Here is a 22,926-nt window from a genome sequence, read left to right as displayed (position 1 = left end):
GAGAACACGACCATCTGTGGGAGCACACGCACAGCACACGCGCACACACTGCCCCCGGGCAAGGACTTTTCTGCTTATGAAAATCAAACAAAGAAGAAAAGGAAAAAGAGGCAGAGGACACAGCGTCCCACTCAGAGCACTGCCTGTTAAACGTTTATTTCTGAGGCCAGCAGCTAGTTCTATGATTTATTTTATATGTGCTGTGTTTACATACATCAGTAAATACGGTTTCTATTTCACTTGGTAACAGCAGCTATAAATTATATGTTGGAAGTGTTTGGCTCCTCTCTTCCCATAAAGGTCTGGCAGGGATTACCGAGGCCCCAACACGGGGAGGCCCAGGATTGGTGGGGAGCACCTTCTTTCATCCATATTCTTAAATTAATTAACTCATCCAATAAGCACCTATTGAGAACAAACTATGTGCCAAGAACCATTAGAGATGCTTCAATAAGCAGCACCGTAAAAAACGGAACAAAATAAACAAAAATCCCTGGTTTTGTGGAACTTATAATCTAGTGAAATTCATCCACCTCTTCAATTTCTACATTCAGAGCTGTCAACCCATCTGGGGTTGGACACATGAGGAGGTAAATGCGAAGCAAATAGAGCCACTACAAATAACTACAGCAATTATTATGAACGTGAATTGTTTCTGAAGGCTTACTATGTGCCAGCCACTGTGCTAAGCACTGTAAGTACCAACTCATCTAACAGTCATAAAAATGCTGTCAGGAGGTTCTACCACGATTCTGTCACAGATGAGGCAACAGAGGCACCTGGCCATCTGGCCAGGAAATGGAGTGAAGAAACTCAAGACGTTCCAGCTCTAGAACCCACACTCCTTGCTCTGCTCTAGAATCGGGCCACTTACAGCAGAGAGAGGGGTTCCAGTCAGTATCACTTCCAGAGGCATCTCTTGGTCCCATAGCCCACCCTTTAGTCAGAACAGCAATGGGAGTGTCCAGGCATGGTCCACGGGTGCCTGTCACATGCGTAGCTATGGAATGGGATCTGCAAACAGCACCAGGGAGACTCCATTTTCATCTATTGTAAATGTATTGCTAATGCCGGGTAATCATGTGGAGATAAGTGATTCTACTGCTCAGCCCAATTAAACACACTATTTAATACACTGTGGCTTCAAACAGATCTGTCTCAACAAGTCATTCTAAATGCTTACTCTGTGAACATTTTAATACTTGTCCTCAGCTCCAATTGTGTTTATTTAGCATTTCATTTAATTAATAAAGCTCTCATGTGATAGGTTCCCCTACAGATAATAATAGCTCAGAAAAAACCAAATACACAGAAAAAGAGAGAAAAGGTGATCTCAGACTGGAAAATAAAATCTCAGGAGGGGGCTAGCATCAAATAAGGAAGAATCACGCTACTCAGGCTTTGTGATATCAATCCAGGATAATCTTGGTTTTCAAGATTTTAGTTAAGTCTAATACAAAGGAACTTGCAGAATTTCATCTCTCTCTACGCGCGCGCGCGCACACACACACACACACACACACACACACAAAATCACTCTCAACAATATACTCGCCTTTCTATTTTGTTTGCTTTCGTTTCAAAGGTGTTTAAATAACAGAAATGTAGCCAATATTTACCAAATGCTTACTATGTTGCCACTGTGCTAAGCACATTACATACCTCTCATTCACTCCCGGCTGCTGCAATAACTCTGCCAAGCAGGTATCATTATCATGTTCTCCACCTCACACATAAGGAAACTGAGGCCCTGAGGAAGTAAACCACCTGCTCCCCGTCACACGGCTGACAGGTGACAGGCCCAGTTCTTGCTGGTCCCCATAGCTGCACCCATTCCACAGCATTCTACCTCTTCCCTGTATAGCTGAAAGACTGCACAAGATTTCTGACTAAAGAAAGGATGAAATACACAAGAAGAGGCTTTTCTCACTAAACTAGAAGAGTGATACCTCCTTTCTGGGTGGCAGAAATACAGGATCACACGTCACTTTCAACTGACTCCAAACGCAGAGGCCCGGGGGTTCCTGAGCAGCTCCAGGTGTGCAGCTCATGCCCAGGAGGCTGCAGCTGAAGGGAAAGCAGCCCTGTAACCTGTTCAGACGCTTTCCGGGGGAGAAAGCTTTATGAGAACTGAGAAAGTATGGAAAATAAAGTGGGCTTGCTAATAATTTCCCTCCAGGTCCCGCCCTCCATGCCTCCCGGTCAGTGGTGGTTTCCCACCCTTAAGGCTAGAAAACTTGGCTTAATGATGTAAATCTGAAGAATCCCAGAGAGGAAAGAGAAAGGAAAAGGTCTCTAGCACCTTCACACAACAGGATACATTGGAACGCATTTCCTTCACATTTCTCAGCACAAGACTACAGAAACTGAAACTGAAGTTTTTTCATGTTAAGTGCCTTACCTTTTTGTTTTGTTTTGTCTTTTGGTTTTTTTTTTTTTTGAGATGGAGTCTCACTCTGTCGCCCAGGCTGGACTGCAGTGACGCGATCTCATCTCACCGCAATCTCTGCATCTTGGGTTCAAGCAGTTCTCCTGCCTCAGCCTCCTGAGTAGCTGGGATTACAGGCATGCGCCACCTCGCCCAGCTAATTTTTGTATTTTTAGTAGACACGAGGTTTCACTATGTTGGCCAGGATGGTCTCCATCTTCTGACTTCATGATCCACACGCCTTGCCCTCCCAAAGTGCTGGGATTACAGGCGTGAGCCACCGAACCCAGTCCAAGTGCCTTACTTTTTAAGACCCCACTGGCGGACCATAAAAGGACTGGAAAATGTGGAAATATTTCCACTTGCCAGTCTTCATTACAATCTTCAGAATGACCCATCTAAACTACAGAAACCAAGTGCTTCCCTCCAGCATCTGAGATCAAGGTTTGGGTCTCTGCTCTTCCAGGTATATGCAGTACAGGCACCCCACGTTCTAAGAGGACAGAAGCTGCCCATCAAGCAGACAGGACGAAGCGCAGAGCGTAACCATCAGTGCTGTTGCTATGCCATGCTGTCCTGCGGGATGTGGCCTCCAACTGCCATGGGTGAGCGAGGGTGATGGGAAAGACGACACCACGACAGGTGGGGAAACTGAGTCTCCAGGCTTGCCACACACCCTCATTTCTTCCAGGAGCAATCAGATAGAATACTTCAATTTGAAAACATTATACATCTCAAATGTAATTAAGAAATTCTACTGGCATGAATGTGTAATGTACACGTTGCTTTACAGATGCCTTTTTTGCCCGACAGGCTGGTGCCGACTTTAATTTGGAAGAAATCCATTTTCATACAAAGGTAACCAAGAGTGACAGGAAATAGGAAGCCTACATCATTTATCTTCTGTGAACTTTAGAAAAAATCAGTTAATTGCTTTTCTAGGAAGCTATTTTATGGAATCACAGTGCTTCATCTTTCTATTCTTTTTCACGGCATAAACGGCGATTTTAAAATGCCCTTCATGAAAATTCTATGATTAATCAATACATCTTAGACTATTTAATTACTTATTTTAACAAATAAAATTCTGATCAACCATGAATGGTTTCTCTGTTCTTATAGATAAATTATCAACTACTACGAAAACATCTAGGATATCACAGTCTACTGACTGATATTCAAATTCAGGTGTCCCTTTCCTTGCTACTGATTAAGCTATGGGCACCAGCTCCTGGCTTCCTTTGCTCCCCTGGCTTATCAAATGAATTCTGTTCCCAGCCACTGGAGCCCTCTGCAACAGCAGTTTCAAACTATCACTACTTATTAAATTGCAAACAGAAAACTATAATGTGTAGGTTTTGGAATATACCGCTGAAGCTGTAACTTGTCAAACCACCGACTGCAAAAGGTCCAGGACACTCCTGTGTTGTCTCACTGGCTCTGCATGTTAGGTTTTTCATGCCACTGTCCTATTTTTGTGCCCTGGCCCCTCACCTAACATATACATACGTATTTTTAAATTCTACCAAGTTTAGGCTAATATAACATTTTTTCAAATCTAAAATGATCATCTTAGTAATGATTTTATATTATTCCATGAGCCAAAGACAGATACACTATGAAGTTAATGATGCTTAAGCCTCAAGGTCTCCAAGGCCCCGGGGAATTGGGGGTGGGGTGGGGGTGGTACTGTGTTAACATAGTTTTATGTTTTTGAAATAATGGCAAGGGTGAGATATTTTCTATTCCTTTATTCCTAAAGAAGGTCTCCAAGACTACGCAAATTTGAGGTCCCACAAAACTGTATCTGCCTCTCTAGGTTAACTGCCCCCAATGTTTGGATCTGGAATTACATGCTGAGCACAAAATATTAATTTGTGTGTGCGTGTGAAACAAAAAATAATTCACTTCAGTCCAAAATAAAATTCAGTGTGCCGTGCCTTAGAACATTCTAGAGGGCATGCTTTGGCCATTCGTTAGTCCCTGGTCTCTCACCTAACCGTAGACACCTTTCCAGGGGGCACTCCCAGGGAGGCTCACTTAATGAGGGGCAGCGTTCAGAAGAAAAGACTCAGCTACAACAACGAAAATATGTTTTTCATTAAACACAAAACTGAGTCGGGAAAAGCCAGCCAAGAGGCAGGTGTATGAGTTAAGGAATTCTCTTGAGGTCTTTAACTTCCACATCCAATTGCACTGGATTTTTCTGCACTAATTACCTATTATTGAAGACTCAAGAATTATTGCAAATAATCTGCCATAGCAGCAGGTAGGGTGCAGATGTTGTAAGGGAAAGAATGAAGAGTTTATGAAGTGTAAAACCAGGCAAAAGGGATTCAAATTTTCCCAATTTTTAAAAATAATACAGAATTGTTTTTCTACTACAAGGGTAATGAAGGTGAGGGAATTTTCCTAGGACTAAAAGGCCAATTTTAAACTTAATTTGGACTGTAAATGAGAGAAACTGCAAATTAAAAGCTATGTGCTGGAGTCTAATTTATTCAGTTAATGTAAATTTCTTGGAGGCAGAGATTACATCTTATAATAAAAAAAAAATTCTCATCGCATTGCACCTAGTCATTAATCTGATTTTCTTATGAGGAATGTACCTATACAATGCCAAATAGCTATTTTTGCATGACCCTCCTTGTTTCTATGTCACTTCTACCTAACCCTACCTAACCCAAATTCTTCACACTGTGGTAAGTCTTGCTCTGTAGCTAACATCCTGAAACACCACAGTCAAGTAATAACCTTGTAGGTCATTTTCTTTGGAAATGTCCCTGAAAATCACCTTCTCTACCTCACTGGAAATTAATGTCTGTACTATTGAGAGGAGATTTTCACACCTACAGTATCTTTATTTTTAAAAATATTCGCATGAATATTTTTGAAATTGTTTGTCATATTAAATTGTTTTACCTCTTTTAAAAAATAAAAATATTTATTCCCTCAAAAGTAAAATCTGGTTGATAAAATTCTTCGGCTTCTACGTGATGATTGTGAATTTTATTTTTCACTTATTTTTTGTAGAGATGGGGGTCTCACTATGTTGCCCAGGCTGGTCTTGAACTCTGGCCTCACACAATCCTCCCACCTCAGCCTCCCAAAGTACTGGGATTACAGGAATGAGCCACTGTGCCTGGCCTGATTGTGGATTTTATTGGAATAGACTATAAATATTGAACAATGTACCTCCAAAAGAGTATTTCTTAATCTTCTCTTGGAATACCGTCAACAAAAATCTCTGAGTTTGAAGGGTAGAAGTAACTTACTACTCGATTGCTAACTGTGAAATTTAGTCATGTTTTTATTGTGGGAGTGAGCCCAGACAAGTGTTATAAGGTTCAAATTACAATATTTCTCCTAATATGCAGTGCTTTTTACTAAAATAAATACTGCACCCCCCTTCACCAATAAAAAAAGAACCCACCCACCAATTTTTAACTGTGTTCTACAAACAACACCTCTTATCTCTTCTCTATCAAAGAATGATTGGCTTTTTTGAAATATTCAGGACAAAATGTTAGGAAGAGGGCAGGCTCGCTAGTTCAATGTCACTGCATATAGGGGAAATGGAACACTTCCTATAGAAAAGCTCTGATTTCTCTCAGCGTGAGTCTCTGTCTGAGGCACCCCCTCTCTCTCTGCTAACCAGACACCGTACACAGCATGTTCTTTCCAATCTGAGTCCTCAAAGGGCATCCTGAAAGTGTCCAGGTTATTAATGACATACCCAAAAGCCTCATAAAAACTGCACAGTTATCTGCTTAAGGCTTTACTGGCAATCAAAAATTCATCTTTTTTGTTTTAACTAGAGTTTTATGAACTCACTGAATTCCAAAATAAACAAACATGTAAATTATTACCTAATAAATCTGAAGTTTCTCTGGCAGATAAAAACCATTTTAACAAGGAGTCAATTGAGACTGAAATAATGAAGGGATTCCTGGTGGTTGTAAAAGTCAGTCACCACTGCTCAAGGATACACCGGAATTTATTTGCTGCTACCAGTCATTTGATGATGATGAATCACACAGCCTGATGAATTCAGTTTTGTAAGGTGCTATGTATGTATGTTTCCTACAAACTTTTAAAAACAAATGCCTATAGAAATTACATTTTGCTTCCATTAATTCCGAGTGAACATTTTCTAGAATCTATCATAAATGTGCAACTAAAAAAAAGTTACGGTATACATGTCACTTAATTTTCTCTGCAAAACCAGTGTAAACATCTCATAGATTAAAAACGAGGTCTTCTCTAAGGGTGATATGTTGATCTCCCTATCAGTCCATGGTGATCTCTGAGATGATAGTTCAGAAATGTTTAAGCTCAGTCTTGTCAAAAATGCAACAACAAATGTCAAATCACTGATTTCATTTGGTTATTAAGATACAAAGAATATTCTGGCCACAATGTTACTCGGTCTTTAAAGAATATGTTAAAAAGAAAAAACTGAACAGTTCCTAAGTATAATGTTCTAGAACTCACATTTAATTTTAGTTAGTATACCATATCACAGCAAAAAATTTGTATGCATGGTCATATTTTTTTCTTCATGTACTCTTCACAACCATCATCAATTTGGAATATGGTCTGAGACAGGACAGGATTTCTAAAATATTTGAACAATTCACCATATTCAAAGTTGAATAATTTAAACAATTAATTAAAAAACTATTATGAGGTTTACTTGGTAAGGTTTGTGTTAAAATATTTCAAAACACAAAAATGTTAAAAGAGTTCTGGAACTCTTTCACATAAAAATTTACCTATTTAGATACTGAAATTATTGCCTGTAAGTGCTTTTCTTATTTCTGAATCACTTATTCACTTATTTCTTAATTTTATTCATACCTCAGTGAACACTAGCTGTTCAGAAGAAAATTCTCAAACTATACTGAAGGGGACATTCCTTCCCTAACTAATACATACACACACAACTGCATTTGCTGGAACTCTAAAAATTTCAATTATAATACATTTGAGATTTTAAGAAATCATTATTTAAGTCTGCCTCCTCTTTTAATGATGGCTACAAATCCTACCACATGAAGTCAACCCCATCACTGAAAAACAAGAAACACGGAAACGGAATTCACAAGGGTCAAGTTGCCACTTGTAACTATGCAGTTGCCTGTGAACGGTGCCGATAAAGACTCACCTCCACCTGCTTGGGGATGCTGAACTTGGAGAGCTTGGCCTTGGCTCTGGCTGGCTCCGGCTTGCTGGCGGGGACTCCCCTGTATGATGTGCAGTGCACGCTGGTTTCCGAAGACGACTTCAGCTTAGGAGACTCATCAGGGGCCTGATCTTGGCCGTCCATCGGCCGCACGTATGCGGTCGGTTTCTGCTGGACCAGGCTGGGTTTTGAAGCTAGGGATGGAGGAAAGTTCTGAACACAGTGTCCGCTGCTGCTGTGCTTGGCCGCCATGGCAGGTGGTCTCTCCTGGGTCTGAAGGCCCACCTCCACATTGCACACTTGTTTGGCCCGCGGCTGCTGTCTGCCAACACCATCTCCAAGCAAGGTCCTGAGAGAGCCCTGTTGTGCTAAGTGGGAAGAAGAAGAGGAGGAAGATAAGGATGAGGGGCTCGATACATGGGGATTTAATTTTTTATTATGGTTCTCTGGGTTTTAGCAGATTTGTGCAAATTAAGCAAGCTGTGCCTGTGCTTACTTGCTCTCTGTTGGCCGTCGGAGGGTGGGTGCCCAGCCTTCTGCCAGCCCATAGTGCCTCTCTTACTCTGCTGCACGGGGACAGCTGCTGGTGTGGAAGTTGTAGTGCTACCGATAGATGAGGGCTGGGTCTGGGCTCTTGAATCTGCAACAAAATGTTCATCGATCTTGTTCACAGGAGTCTGAGGAACCCCAGGTTTGGGAACTCCAACGAGATGACTCTGATTGGATCTATCAGTTAAAAAGTCTTTCATTTCATCATAATTGCCTAACGTGTTCTGGATCCGGTTGGACAGTTCATCCCCCTTGTTAGTCTGGAGAAAGAAAAACACATCCACACTGTTGTTAGAGACAACAGAAACACGGGAGAGAATGGACAGGTGCCCTTATGAATCACAGAGTCAGGGTTGTCACATGCGGAATGAGATCTGAGAGATGAAATCAAAATCCTCATTGTCTCTGATGGTGTCTGTCAGCACTTGGGGATGCAACAGGATAGGAAGCCTGTAATGGCCTCGGGGTGCATAAAAAGGCATCTATCTGGCCGGGCACAGTGGCTCATGCCTGGAATCCCAGCACTTTGGGAGGCCAAGGTGGGCAGAACACCTGAGGTCAGGAGTTTGAGACCCACCTGACCAACACGGCGAAACCCTGTCTCTACTAAAAATACAAAAATTAGCAGGGTGTGGTGTCGGGCTCCTGTAGCCCCAGCTACTTGGGAGACTGAGGCAGGAGAATCACTCGAACCCGGGAGGCAGAGGTTGCAGTGAGCCGAGATCGCGCTACTGCACTCCAGCCTGGGCGACAGAAGGAGACTCTGTCTCAAAAAATAAAAAGGAGCAGGAGGATCTATCCTTGGTCTTGTGTGTGTTGCAGCTAAAACAGATTACCTGGAAATCAGGAAAATTAACTATTACAACTTTAAAAAATGACCTGGATTAAGTCTTTCTATGATTGAATGGTCCTGTAATTGTAGTACCATTAGAAGTTTTACTTGAAAATTCAGATTTGGCTCAGGATTAGTCTAAATATTATTCTTGCCAGAAATCCAGAGTGACAGGCAAGAGATGTCCATGTGAAGCTTAAAGGAACATGGGCTAAACGTGCAGGAAGCCAGAATGACCCAGAGCTCCATGCAGCCTAAGGTATTTGTGAAATCTGGGATGACATTTCATTTTGGAAGCAAGGTTCTATTTCTGGCCTTTGGTAAAAATGAGAAATAATCTTAGACTTTCTTTCTCATTAGCCCTAACAGGTAGTCTAATCCTAGCGTGATCCACGTATGACAAATACGTAACACAACCTCCTTCTAATAGTGTTTGTTTCCTACGATCTGAGAAAACATAACAAATGGGATCGACCTTGATATGTTAACGCAGAGATGAAGTCTGTATTATTGATAAAAATCACAGCAAGCAGATGTCAACAGTAAACAAAAGTTGCATGTTACTGAGGGAGTAGCTAGTAAAGCCATGTGAACCACACACCTCAATTTCTGGGGGAAGACCCTGCACTTGGTGGCTGAGCTGTCTTCCATGGGCTGAACAGACAGAAGATGCAGTGAAGTGTGGTCAGCCAGTTCTTTTAGTCAAGGCCACCTTCACAGGGAGTGAGAGAAACAAGTGAAAGGTAGAGATGAACAACTGAAAACTATCTACCTTGTAGGGCTCACTGAAGAGAGAGTAACTAGAATTAAACGTGCCGTCATCCTGTTGAGTTTCTTGATTTCTTCTTTCTCGTTCTTTCCTCCGTAATGCATTTCTATCTGGTTCATAGACACTGCATCAGGAGAAAGAAGACAGAACAACCACACACACAAATTAAACTGTAAAGCCCAACGTAACACTCATGTGAGTGCAGAAGTCTGGTTCGTGGACAAATGGTGATGATAACAAGAACACGGACAAGACAAAAGCCAGAGTAATCAGGCAGTGTGCTGGGGTGTCTAACAATTACATGCTTCGGGGGAAAAAGAATCCTTAGGACCAGTTCCAACCAGTACTAGGTTTTCCTTCCTGGTATGTGAAAGAGGAACTGTCTAAGCAACTTTGACAGGAGAAGACTGAAAGTAATCTTAAGGCAGACGGTAATTACAGTGATGTGTAAATAGAAATTATGAGCATATTTTCTCTATGACAGAGCTTCTGAGTGTTATACGGGAATGCTCCTGTTCTTTTTGTTTTTTTTTCTTTTTGCATGGCTGTTTCCGTAGTGATTCTTTCATTAACTAGCTCCCTAAAGAGCTGTTAAAACTCCATGCTGCAGTGGTTTTCACAGTTATGAGCCTTCTTCTGATCTCTGTTAATCAGTCAAGTCGTCAAACGACTACTGAATCAATTCTTCCTTCTGATATATTTGACACTATCACTCCTCCTAACTATGAAAAATGTGCCAGGAGGAAGGGGTGCAGGCAATGAGGGGAGAGAACGGAAATTGAATTATGTTGTGTCATCAAGGAACTCGGCCTTTTGTCGAAGAAAATTAATATCTATTCTCTCAAAATACAATTATGAAGTGGCCAGGCACCAGACAACTGGAAGAAATGAGGAAGAAATAAAGTGTTCCTTCCCCCTAATAAGGAGAAAACAAGGGGGCTAATTCAACTAGTGATGAGGAAGTGACCTGTTTACTGAAGGAAGGAAATGCACTTGTTTTTCTGGCTCCCTGGATAAAGAAATCCGGCCTCCGTGTAGACAACAGAACCAACGCTACCAAACGAAAAGAGCTTACAGATCCTTTAAGATGAGCTCTGTCCTCGTTTCCCAGCAGAAGCAGGTGGGTTCAGTGACCTGGCCATCATTCTGCTTCCAGCTCCCACTTGGTCTAGTGGGAAGATGCTGAGCTGGGAGTCGGGACACTCACCTGCAAAATGTGGTTCTCCCCAGATCAGCGACAGGGGGATGGAAAAGGCACTTGGTCTCTGTACGCCTTAGTGACTTCATTATAAAGCAGGGGTGTTTCATGGCACTGTTATAAGGCTTAAATGTGAAGGTAATCTATAAAATGGCTTTGGAGTAGCTTTAGGTGCCACAAAATCCAACATATTGCTAATAAAATATTGTTAATAATAAAAGGATCGGTGGGTTCAAAGGAACTTATGAAAATTGTGGTTTTTAAAAGGAAAAAACTATCTTTAGTAAAACAGAGAGTATTTATATCATGTAGCTGTAGGGGACACACAAATTATTGTAAAATAAATATTGCTTATCCTAACTCTGCCCGTGTGGCTGGGGTGTACTTTAAATTTGCTGTGTAAGGGGTGATGTGATGCTAAACACGCTTCTGGCAAGGCTGCTGCAGCACCTAAGGCATTTAATTTAAATTTAATATTAGGGAATGTAATGATATCCAGAACATGGAGCCTATTAGCATTTTAATTCATCCTTAGTATATTACCCACAGTTATTAGATTTGGGAGTCCAACCAGTGACCTTCATATAACGGGGACTGCAGCCTCTGGAATCTTCTACCAACTGGGAGGCTCACAGCTCTAACATCATGATCACTGATCACTAAGAACTCTCTGGGGTAGCTGTGGTGACTGACAGCGACCAGCCTAAGGAAGGTGGGAGACGGGAAAGGCGCTCTTATTCAGAGAACCAGACTTCCAGTTCCCAGCAGAGGGTATGAAGGTCCCGCCCTGCTTGTGGACATCTGTAATATGAAACCCCGGCTTTCATGAACATTCCATGGATTTCAAATGGAGACTGCTCTGAGGACATATGACCCACATTGTAGATGGATATGAAGTAGTCTTTAATCAACAGGAGAATTCTAGTTTCATTATGAACTTCTAGCTTTTGGAACAATATTGACACCTGCAGTTAAAAAACAAAAAGCGGCCAGGTGCGGTGGCTCACGCCTGTAATCCCAGCACTTTGGGAGGCCGAGGCGGGCGGATCATGAGATCAGGAGATCGAGACCATCCTGGCTAACACAATGAAACCTCGTCTCTATTAAAAATGCAAAAAAATAGCCGGGTATGGTGGCAGGTGCCTATAGTCCCAGCTACTTGGGAGGCTGAGGCAGGAGAATGGCGGGAACACGGGAGGCGGAGCTTGCAGTGAGTCGAGATCTCACCACCACACTCCAGCCTGGGGCAACAGAGTGAGACTCCGTCTCAAAAGAAAAAAAAAAAAAAGGCTTGCACACATGCATCATAACTCTTCCCTTTTCCCATACACACAGGGACTCCCACACCCATGCTTGTTGCCCTCAGTCAGGTCAACCCAACCAGACACACAAGACCAGTGTGATGCACAGAGTGGCCTTATGTAAGATGAAGCAGGCAGGTGGTCATTGAGAATGATTTCGGGGCTTCTCAGAAAGCCCCCATGCCCAAAATAATACCTCCTGCATCTGCTGGCTGATGACTGAAATTCCACAACTAGAGAGTCATTCCTCTGGTTTAAGATGTCTTCACCCCTGCAAGAAATATAAACACCACAAGAAGGGGAAACACTTTAAACCTGATTAGCCTTGAGTATCTTAGCGTGCACGAGTCTGTCAGCATATTTTCCAGAGGCCAAGGGGAAAGGATCCAGAATCCCAGAGGGGCAGAATGGGAGGCAAGATAAACAAAGGAAGGGACAACAGTAGACGCAGCCCTGAAAACACATTCATACACTCCACTTATTTTTCAGTGTGGCTTAAATGTTTAAGACAAAAGCAATAGGATAAAACCCAAAATTAATTAGGCAGATATCGGACCCAATACATTTCCAGGGTCTGGGAGTTGTGAGTCATGTCCTACTCTGAAGAAGTTGGAAGTGAGAGAAAAGAGGCTCCTCTTTAAACCTGCCTCATCCCCCAACCCCTCTAAGCTGAAAGATACCCCCAAAGCACTCCAAGATGCTTTCTAAAGCATCCAGATTGCTAGATAAAATCCACTAATGAGGTTCTACCCACATAACCAGCCTACAGCTCCTGATACCAAGAAGGAGGGGACACCCTCAGGACCCCTTACTCATAATCTACTAATGGAAATCCACTAGCTGTCTTTTCAGGGGCCTGCCATCATGCTTGTGCCATGCTTCCACACCCTAAGGTGAAGCCAGGCTGACCCAAATGGCAACGTCCCCACTTCTTCAAAGGAGAGGAAAGGAAACTCGAAAAGAAAGGCAAGGTCTTCCCTTTGGTTTCTCTCCTCCTTCCTTGGTGGGCAGCTCTGTAGCCTCTACTGAGCTGCTTCTTAAAACTAACCCACCCATTCCTTAACTAGAACCATAAGCTCCCCCCACCCCCCACAACATGTCATTTCATGACGAGGGAGCTAAAATGTCACTTGCTTAAAGCGGCTGTCACTGTAAGAGAAAGGCTGGGTTTCCCACCCCCTGTATCTCCCTAAGTGTCTGAACTCTCACCTTTCCACCAATACTAAATGTTTTGACTCATAAAGACAGTAGCTTCTCGACAGTGAGCCCCCATTCCACTAATTACAAGTGAAAATCGTGCCGGTGCTCACCAGCCTGCAGAGTGCCTTTCTCTTCATCTCTTGCCATGAAAGCTTAGCCTTCTTCATCCCTCTGCCATTTGAGCAGTGCGAAGATCATGCTTTAAAAGCAAAGAAAGCTTTCCCCTGACAAGCTGAAAGTCAGGTCAGCTTCCCCTGGGATGGCTGACTTAGGTCTAAGAGAATTCCGATTCCCGGCATGCCAACGTATACATTAAACTCAAAATGTGTCACACGTTATGAGTTATGTCTCTTTGTTACCAGCAGATGGTAAAAACTTCTATCATCTGTAAAGTTGTTCCCATTTCCATAAAAATTATAAAAATCACATTCCTCAAATGTATGTCACCAAACATATTTATTTATTTTGCATGAAATTGGAGGTAGCCAACTGCTTCAGTATTATTTATTATTTGTTGCAGATGCATAACATTCCCAGAAAAATTAACCTTTTTAATCAACTCCTTTTAAAGGGCCTATTTAGGCCGGGCACGGTGGCTCAAGTCTGTAATCCCAGCACTTTGGGAGGCCGAGGTGGGCGGATCACGAGGTCAGGAGATCGAGACCATCCTGGCTAACATGGTGAAACCCCGTCTCTACTAAAAGATACAAAAAACTAGCCGGACAAGGTGGTGGGCGCCTATAGTTCCAGCTACTCAGGAGGCTGAGGCAGGAGAATGGTGTGAACCCAGGAGGCGGAGCTTGCAGTGAGCCAAGGTCGCGCCACTGCATTCCAGCCTGGGTGACAGAGCGAGACTCCGTCTTAAAAAAAAAAAAAAAAAAAGGCCTATTTATTTTTAGAATTTTTTTTTAAATAGCAAATAAAAATGTAGTAAAAAACATTTTTGATCATTTCTCACTTACTTGTTTTAAATCTATAAATTGAGGTATCTTGTAGAGCTCCAGCCAAGGCCAATGATGGTGGTTAAGTAGAAATAGATGTCTAAACATGAAACTGTCATCATTTCCAAAATTTATCTATTCTTGATCATATGCTAACAGTATGAAACTAAGTAAAAGTAACATCTATGAGCCTGATGGCTTCTCTCTTCCATTGAGCTCAAAACATTTCACCTATATGTCCCTTAATTATCCTCACAATGCTCGCTGGAGAAAGACAGTGATGGTGAATATTATGACTGGCTTAACTTTTATAAAGATCAAGAAACTTAGGATAAGAGTTTGATCATCAAAACAATGTCATAAAGAGACACTGTGTAGAAGGAACAGCAATGTTCAAAGTACCTTACTCAGCTCTGCCCAGAGAACAGGAGCTACCCTGGAGCCAACAAGTGGTGGCACCTCCTAAACCCTGATGTCTACAAGCCCAGTAGTGAGAACTAGTTAAATGAGCCCCACAGAAGCAAAACAGGAATAAATGAAATAAGGCAAGCTCTTTCCCAGTCAGACAGAGAGAACCATAAGAGAATTCCAGAATAAAGTCTCAGCTGTTACAATTTTTTACAGCCCCCAATTGACAAAAGACAGAAATCAGTCTCTTTCCACAGCACACACACAAAGCAGACCTATGTAACCTATAACTGTGGAATGGAAGATAGAGGAGTGAATAAAAAAAATTTTTAAATGGTAAGATTCTAAAGTTGCCCAGCGAGGGCTACTGATGTCACTACTTTTATCAAATGCTACCCACTCATCAGCCTGCTCCAATCTCTCCCTAGGCTGCCCTACTGGTGAGAAAGGTGCTGGAGCCAGGACAGCCTGCCCTCTGGCTGAGCCACAGGTTGATTCAGCAGACCCAGCCAGCCAGGGGTGACAACCTCCTCCCCACTGCACACATCCACATGCAGCCTGATGAAATCTGATGAAATGCAGTTGGTTTTGGAGCACTTGCTCCAAGCAAACTGCATTTCCCATGGAGGAGACTTTTAGGCAAGGGTATATGAAGCCAATTATATCCCTCGACTAGAATCATCAAAATGTTTTATTCTTATTTTTTAAAAATTATCCAAACTACCGATGTATCTCCAGGGTTGTGGGGTTCTAAGAAATAAATGAATTCAAGGAGAAGAGAATGAACCACCTCTCACCTATCTTTTGGAAAAAGTTACCATGTTTTTGCATGTTTTTAAAATACAGTCCTTTTCAAGTAACAAAAACACAATTCACTTTCATCCAAAAGCATTTTCTGAATGCCACTGTGTCAGATACTAGGGAGACAGGGCTGTGATTGAGCCATCCTGCTGATGAGAAGACAACAGTCTGGGGCAAGGAGAATGGGTAGAAGGAAGAAGGGGACCCTTTCACAAGCAAACAATGTGAGTAGCCTGTGGTCAGGGCACGGGCAGGGGTAGCACAGGGAATCAGCAGTTTCCTGCAGGAGACCAGCTTTGGGCTGGGTCTTGAGAAAAGGGCAGGTTAAGGACAGGGAGAGGAAGAAGGGCTTAAAGGTACAAAATACATGGATTACTAGTAAGTGGCCTTTGGGAGTATATTCAGAGGCTGTTATGTTATCCTCTCCATACCACCTTACTTCCTTTTTCTCTTTTAGACGGAGTCTCACTCTGTTGCCCATGCTGGAGTGCAGTGGGGCGATCTCAGCTCACTGCAACTTCCACCTCCCAGGTTCCAGGTTGAAGTGATTCTTCTGCCTCAGCCTCCCGAGTAGCTGGGACTACAGGCACATGCCACCACACCAGCTAATTTTTTTTTTTTTTTTTTGTATATTTAGTAGAGACGGGGTTTCAGCATGTTAGCCAGGATGGTCTCCATCTCCTGACCTCGTGATCCGCCCGCCTCAGCCACCCAAATTGCTGGAATTACAGGTGTGAGCCACCGTGCCCGGCCCACCTTAGTTCTTTAACAAGGTGGAATTCCTCATTTAAAGTTTCGTTTATGTGGTTTACCCACTGCTAACTTATCACTGCTACCTCACTCTAAATAGTTTCGTCTGATCCCTTCCTGAGAGCAGATTTGGTGTGGAGCAAATGCATGAAGGGTGGATTCAGAGGAAACAGAGAAACACTCTCCCCCTTTTTACAGTTCGCATCAGCCTGGCCACAGAGAAGACAATCTTTTCAGACACTTTGAGACCTGACGACATGGTAACATGCTCCCTGGGCATGGACTTGGAGCCATGAGGGTGAGCAGGAAGAAGAAAAGGCGTAAGGAGGAGAGAAGAATATTCCCCAGAAACTCCTGCTCTCCGGTGCAGCAGCATAAGCACTGTGTATAATTAAGGAAATTTAATCAAACACTCCAAAATTATAACAATTGTTTGAAATTTAATGAGTCAAACTAATTAACATCTCTTATTTAAAAGCAAATGATAAAAACCAGAAATTGTTTTTTAAATCAGAGTAAAGCAAGGCTGCTGAAGTGTACTTGCAAATTCCCTTCTTAATCCAGAGACATAGCTGGTGGACTGAAAGGCAGAGAATGAGCATGGGACAGAGACAACTCGGACAGAGGAAGTGGGGCTGAAGGCAGAATGTGGTAAAAAGACAAGAATCTCCCAACTGGAGTCTTTGAAGCCCTGAGTTGTTGTGGTTGTGATGATATAGGTACAATGGTGGTGACAGTGGTGGTCTTCCACTGTCTTCTTCCAAGACAGTGGCAGCAGAAGTCCTGGTAGTAGTGATGATGGTGGTGATGGTGATGATGGTTATGGTGGTGGTGGTGGCAGTGGTAGTCGTGGTGGTGGTGGTGGTGGTGATGGTGGTTGTGGTAGCAGTGGTGACAGTAGTTGTGAAGGTATTGGTGGTGGTGGTGGTGGTAGCAGTGGTAGTGATGATGGTGATGATTGTGATAATGGTAGTGATGGTGACGGTGGTGGTAGTGGTAGTAATGGTGGTGGTAGCAATGGTGATGGTGATGGTGGTGGTGGTAGTTGTGGTGATGCTGATGATGACTCTGGTTGTGATGATAATGGTGATGGTAGTGGTGGTGATGATGGTAGTGGTGGTGATGGCAGTGGTAGTGGTGGTGGTGGTGACCATGGTAGTGGTCATGATGATGGTGATAGTAATGGTGGTGAACATGTTAGTGGTAGTGATAGTGATGGTGGTGGTGGTAGTGATGGTGGTGGTGATGGTGGTGGTGGTTGTGTTGATAATGGTGATGGTAGTGATGCTGATGGTGGTGGTGGTGATGGTGGTGGTAATGGTGTTGGTGATGAAGGTGGTGATGGTGCTGGTGGTACTGATGGTGATGGTGGTGACTGTTATGATAATGGTGGTGATGGTGGTGATGGTGGTAGTGGTGGTAATGGTAATGGTGGTTGTGATGATAACGGTGGTGACATTAGTGATGGTGGTGATGATGATGATGCTGGTGGTGGTAGTAATGGTATTGGTGGTGGTGAAAGTGGTGGTGAAGGTGCTAGTGGTTAAAAATCTGTTGAAGAGTGAGAAATAGTCAACAGTACATATAACAAATTCTTAAATCCTAAAGAACATGATTATGCCCCTGCTCACTTATACAGGATTTTTCTTATGAGCCAAGTAATTTCAGTTCCCATGAATGTTCTCTCTACCTTCCCCCAACAGCACTACAACATTGGGTCACCAACACTCCCTCCACCCACTGTGCATTACTTCTACCAGGGACTCCTCAAAAATATCGGTCCCCTTTTACTTGTTTGTCTCTGACCACAAACAAGTAAAGGTTTTCTCAATCTTAATTCAATCTTGAAAATATTTTCTGGGAGCATTTCTAGATCTTTACTTTAGCTGTGCTGACCTGTTCTACCAGAACAGGAATGAGACTGAGGGTGGTCTGTGCCATAACCACTTCTGTACTATATCTTTTGAGAAACTATGACATTAAAGGGAGACACAAAGTCACAAACACCCATAGACAAGTTTAACCCACAGTCATCCCAAATAATTTTCTGGGTCTATGTCATCCTCCCAGGCCCATCTGGCCCACATTAAATGTTGCTAGTTAACAACTACTCTGCATGGACTTTACATGAATTACTGCATTTAAAACCTCAAGAGTCATTCTCCCTATTTACAGTGAAGAAACAAGAGGCTCTGAGGTTAACTAACTTGTCCAAGTCCCATAGCCAGTAAGCAACATCACTTACATGTGAAGCCAGGCAGTCTGGCACCAGAGACCAAATTCTTAGACTCTGCTCCACTGCCTCCCTGGGGAACTGCTTACTGACAAGCTTTGACAAATGGTACCTTCATCCTTTGTTAGTAAATGCTAGGCAAAAGGGTGTTAATTTACAGATCATGACTGTTTCAGTTCATTCTTCCAAGATCTGCTAAGCCTCCTTGGTTGATATATATAGGTTAATTCTAAGAATTCTTCTAAAACCTATATAATATAACTAGAATACGCAATTCAAATGACACAGCACTAGCAGTGAACTAATACCCTAGTCCCAACATTTTTTCAAACAGAAGATTTCAGAAGCTGTAAGGTAAACCGACTCCCACATTCTACCAATTTTTCAGTGTGAATTCTGCATACTGAATTCCTTAAGAAATACAGAATGCCACAGTGAGTTCATTTTATGAGAGAGCTAGCGTAGTCGAGCTGCTGCAAACTGGTACTGGACACTCATCGGTTTTTCACTGATCGTTCACTGAGTCCCAGCTCCATTTCTAGTTCAGCGGAACGATGACTGTTTCAAATCTCTCTCGTAAATACACTCCAGTGGGTTTTAGAGAGATGACAGATAAATGACAGCTTTGCATTTCCAAGGGTTAAATGCTTTTCCTGAGGGATCCTAAGTCTTGGTGCCATGAGAACAAGTGTCAGGTTCTAATGGAATTGTTCCATGATAAATAAACTGCCAGGCTGTATGACAAGCAGCTTTCCAAGTCTTTCCATATAGTATAAACAGCAGAAGTTAATTTGAGTTTCTTAACAGGACCTTTTTCCTTTACAATATAAAAGTGCCTTGGGATGAAGCAATTACTCTGATTTACCATCTTCTCCTTGGTAGAATATAAAGATGCAGCAGAACCTCACAAAGGCAGTAATTTAACCAAATGAGACCCACTTGCAAAGTCCCTACTATGCTATTTCAAAGCGCTCCTTTCCCAGCAGTAGCGCAGGGCTGTCATTAATCACAGGTGTCTGCGATGAGAAGGATGCTGAATCCCAGGGCTTTCCATGGAAGAGCCAATAAATTATTTTTCCTCCACCAAATGCTCAGTTAAATTTCATTTTCACTTTACGGCCCCAGTTTCTAAACTTCAGCTCCTAGGAATGTTAAAAGCTATCTACACAATGCGTCGTATTTTATAACATGCTTATGTTTTAACCATGATGCCCTTCCCTGCAATCCTTGCTGTGGCCACTCAGGGTCATGGGCTGGTGCCTGAAGTCGGAGGGGAGAAGGGTGTCTGAGTCCTCTCATCCAGTCCCGACACTTCAGGTGGGTCAGTCTCATGGACCCAGAAGGCCCAGAGACCCTCAACATTAGCCTTTAAAAATGGCTCATGCTTTCCTGAATCCAACTCGACTTCTTTATCTCCCAGGACCACTCAGGAGACAGGCTGTGGTTGAGATGGGATTTCTGAAAAGGAGTAAGAGTCACCTTGAACTACTGCTATCCATTGAACTGAATCAACTTACCTGTGAGGTAGGGAACAAGCCCTAGGCTAGAAAGAAGATAAATAGAACTGACTTTTCAAAAAGGAAGAATCAAAAGGAGATGCATGGCCCCAAATGCCTCATGATAGCTAATCACCCTGACAGGCCAACCATCACGGTTCTCCACGGAGACAACACAGGTGGAAACTACCAGAATAAACTCACTAACGTACCTGAGAAGGACACCCTGTGTGAAGAGAGAAGAGAGAACTGCCTGTGTTGGTACAGGCAGTGTGTAAGCTTAGCTAGAAGTCTCAGTGGGTCAAGAGGACAGAGAAGAGAGAAATAAGACAATAAACATATAAGAATCTGGAGGAGGACACAGAACAGCCCCCGTGGTCACCACAAAAGCAGAATCGGGGTGTGAGATCAGGGGCTCGGTTCCTCAGTCACCAGTGGTCAGATGCGCCTCCATTTCCCTCCTCCAATCTTCCCTCACTCCATCTTCACACCCTTTCCTCCCCGCTGAGGGGAGCCCTTTCTCCTCCCCGGGCTCACTCTCCCACCTGGGCTCTGAGGCCTATCCCCCCAACCCCACCTTCCCACAGATGCCACTTCCTCCTGTTTGCTCTTGGTCTCAACTGGCTTTTTCGAATCAGCAAATAAACCTGGTCAAGGCCCCTCCATACGTAGAGAAAGAGAATAAGCCTCCCTGAGCCTTTCTTGCCATTACACCTTCTCTTACCAGCCGTAGTTTTCTGCAAAGCTGTCTACACTTGCTGTCTCTCTCCAATTCCTGGTTTCCCTAAACATGGAATCTGGTTCTTCCGTTCGCAGCCAGCCTTCAACTTCCTCATGGGGCAATCTGTGGATGCTTTTCACTCCCCTACCTCCCCTTGGCTAGCACTGCCCTTCAGAGGCCTCCTTCCCTGGCCCTCTGGTACCATGAGATCATGGTCTCCCTCTTATCTCTCCGGTTGCTCCTCAGTTTGCTTGCCATGTTTCCCTCCTGTGCCACTCCAGGCTCTGTGCAAAACCTGGTCTCTTCTCAAGTGACAGTCTTCCTGGGACATGTCCTTCATTCCTTGCCTTCAGGTGCCATCTTCATGTTGATGTTGTACAAGTCTCCAAGACTCACTCAAATCTCTCTTCTCAGCTACCAATTATCCAACTCCCTATGTGGCAAGTCAGGTTTCTCATAGACAGTCTGCATGTCCAGACGTAGCTCACCACCATGCCGACCCCAACCCCAGCCTCCCCTTGTTGCCTGTGTCAGCAGACGGCAGCACTACCCACCTAGTTGCTTGGGTCAGAAACCTGGGCACCATCTGGACTCTGCCATTTCCCATGCCCCCCATATCCAATCAACCCCCTCTAGACCTGTCAACTCTACTACCTGAAGACTGCTCACATTTGTCCAACTCTCTCCTTCCGCACTGCCAACCCCTTGGCCCAGGCCTCCATGGGCTTCCTCCCAGCCCCCTGCAAAGCCTCCGAAAATATATCTCCCAGCTGTTCTTCCTACCCCAGCCCAATCGCTCCTCCACCGTCAAGCCAAGGTGGTGTTTAAAAAAAGAGCAGTTGGTCATGCCACTGCCCTGCCCTCAGGAGAGAGTCCCAATCTGGTAGCCACGGCTTTGCAGGACCTAGTCCCTGCTCATCTGCTCAAGGTCAGCTCCCAATCTTCCCAACTGCTATGTTATGGCTCCTTCCTGTGCCTTGAACACCCCTGCTGTCCACCTGCCCACTTCCTCCTTGTCTTGAAGGTCTCACTTTAGTGATTTTTCTCTCTTGGGAACATTCCCAGACTCCCCTCACCAAACCTCGGGGCCCTGCATAAGTTCTATGTAGAACCCTCCACTCTCCCGCATAATGGCACTTCTTATGCTAATTATCTGAATTCTTTATTAAACCGTACCACAAGAAGAAAGTCTACATCTAGTTCCTATCCAACTGTATCCTCAGCACACAGAAGAGTGCCTGGCACTCTAATTCCTGGTTTCCCCAAACATGCAATCTGGTTCTCCTGTTCGCACACTGGCACAGATTTGGCACTGAATAAAACAGTATAAGATACGTTAAGAATATGTAGTAAATGAACGTTTCATGCTTTTTCCTTCCTTTTCAAAATTTAGGCTGTATGCATACCATAATTTGAACACACAGAACTAAACCCCATTCAGATCCTGGGTCCTATGCTTTATTTATGGTTAAAGAATTTAGTAATAATGGGAATCATAATAACAGTAATATTGAGCCTGGTGCTGGAGAGCTTGTAAAGAAAGTTTATATTTGTTATTTTATTTACCCCCTCAACAAAACTGTTATGTTGTCCTTATTTATACAAAACACAAAATTTTAAATAAAAGCATATAAATCTGAAAATGATACAAGATCTGTGCCATAAACATTATTATGCTCATTTTAATGACAACGGCCTTTCATCAATGAAAAAAGTGGGGCTTAGAAAATTTAAACAGTTTGTCAGAATCACACAGTAAGTATTAGTTTCTAAGTTGCATAGGAAATTGTGGATATTAAAAACAATTTAAATTTTTAAAAGTTTATGCTTTTTAATTTAAAAAAATATTTAATGCTCATTACACACAAGGTACCAGCTACACAAGACAAAAAATGTCTGTGACCACAACTTCCACACAGATACTGCGGAGGACGTTTCTACAACTTCCTTTGGTGAAAACTCTGTAGTCAATTAAGCTTGAGTCAGAGGAAGACATTAAGAATTATGAATTATTTGAATTCCACAGTTCTATAATTCATTCCATGCTAGTGACACTAAAGATGATTAATTCTAAATATCCATATAACAATGTCAGAAAACCAAGGGGTCTTCCT

At 43.1% G+C, this 22,926-nt stretch overlaps 1 protein-coding gene across 3 annotated transcripts in view; it reads right to left on the bottom strand.

Moving 5' to 3' along the window:
* AFF3 (AF4/FMR2 family member 3) overlaps positions 1–22,926 on the bottom strand; it is a 630,275-nt gene that overhangs the window by 485,494 nt on the left and 121,855 nt on the right. For all 3 annotated transcript variants that reach the window (XM_023211385.2, XM_023211386.2, XM_023211387.2), the window contains 3 exons: positions 9,767–9,887; positions 8,110–8,422; positions 7,596–7,981 (listed from right to left, as the gene is read on the bottom strand). In XM_023211385.2, coding sequence (XP_023067153.1) covers positions 7,596–7,981; positions 8,110–8,422; positions 9,767–9,887 — 820 coding nt within the window. The remainder of the gene's footprint in view (positions 1–7,595; positions 7,982–8,109; positions 8,423–9,766; positions 9,888–22,926) is intronic.

The sequence above is a fragment of the Piliocolobus tephrosceles genome, chromosome 15 (genome assembly GCF_002776525.5).
Source record: "Piliocolobus tephrosceles isolate RC106 chromosome 15, ASM277652v3, whole genome shotgun sequence".
Taxonomy (NCBI): Eukaryota; Metazoa; Chordata; class Mammalia; order Primates; family Cercopithecidae; genus Piliocolobus; species Piliocolobus tephrosceles.
The sequence above is the reverse complement of the archived record's forward strand: the minus strand, read 5'-3'. Positions and strand labels throughout refer to the sequence as shown.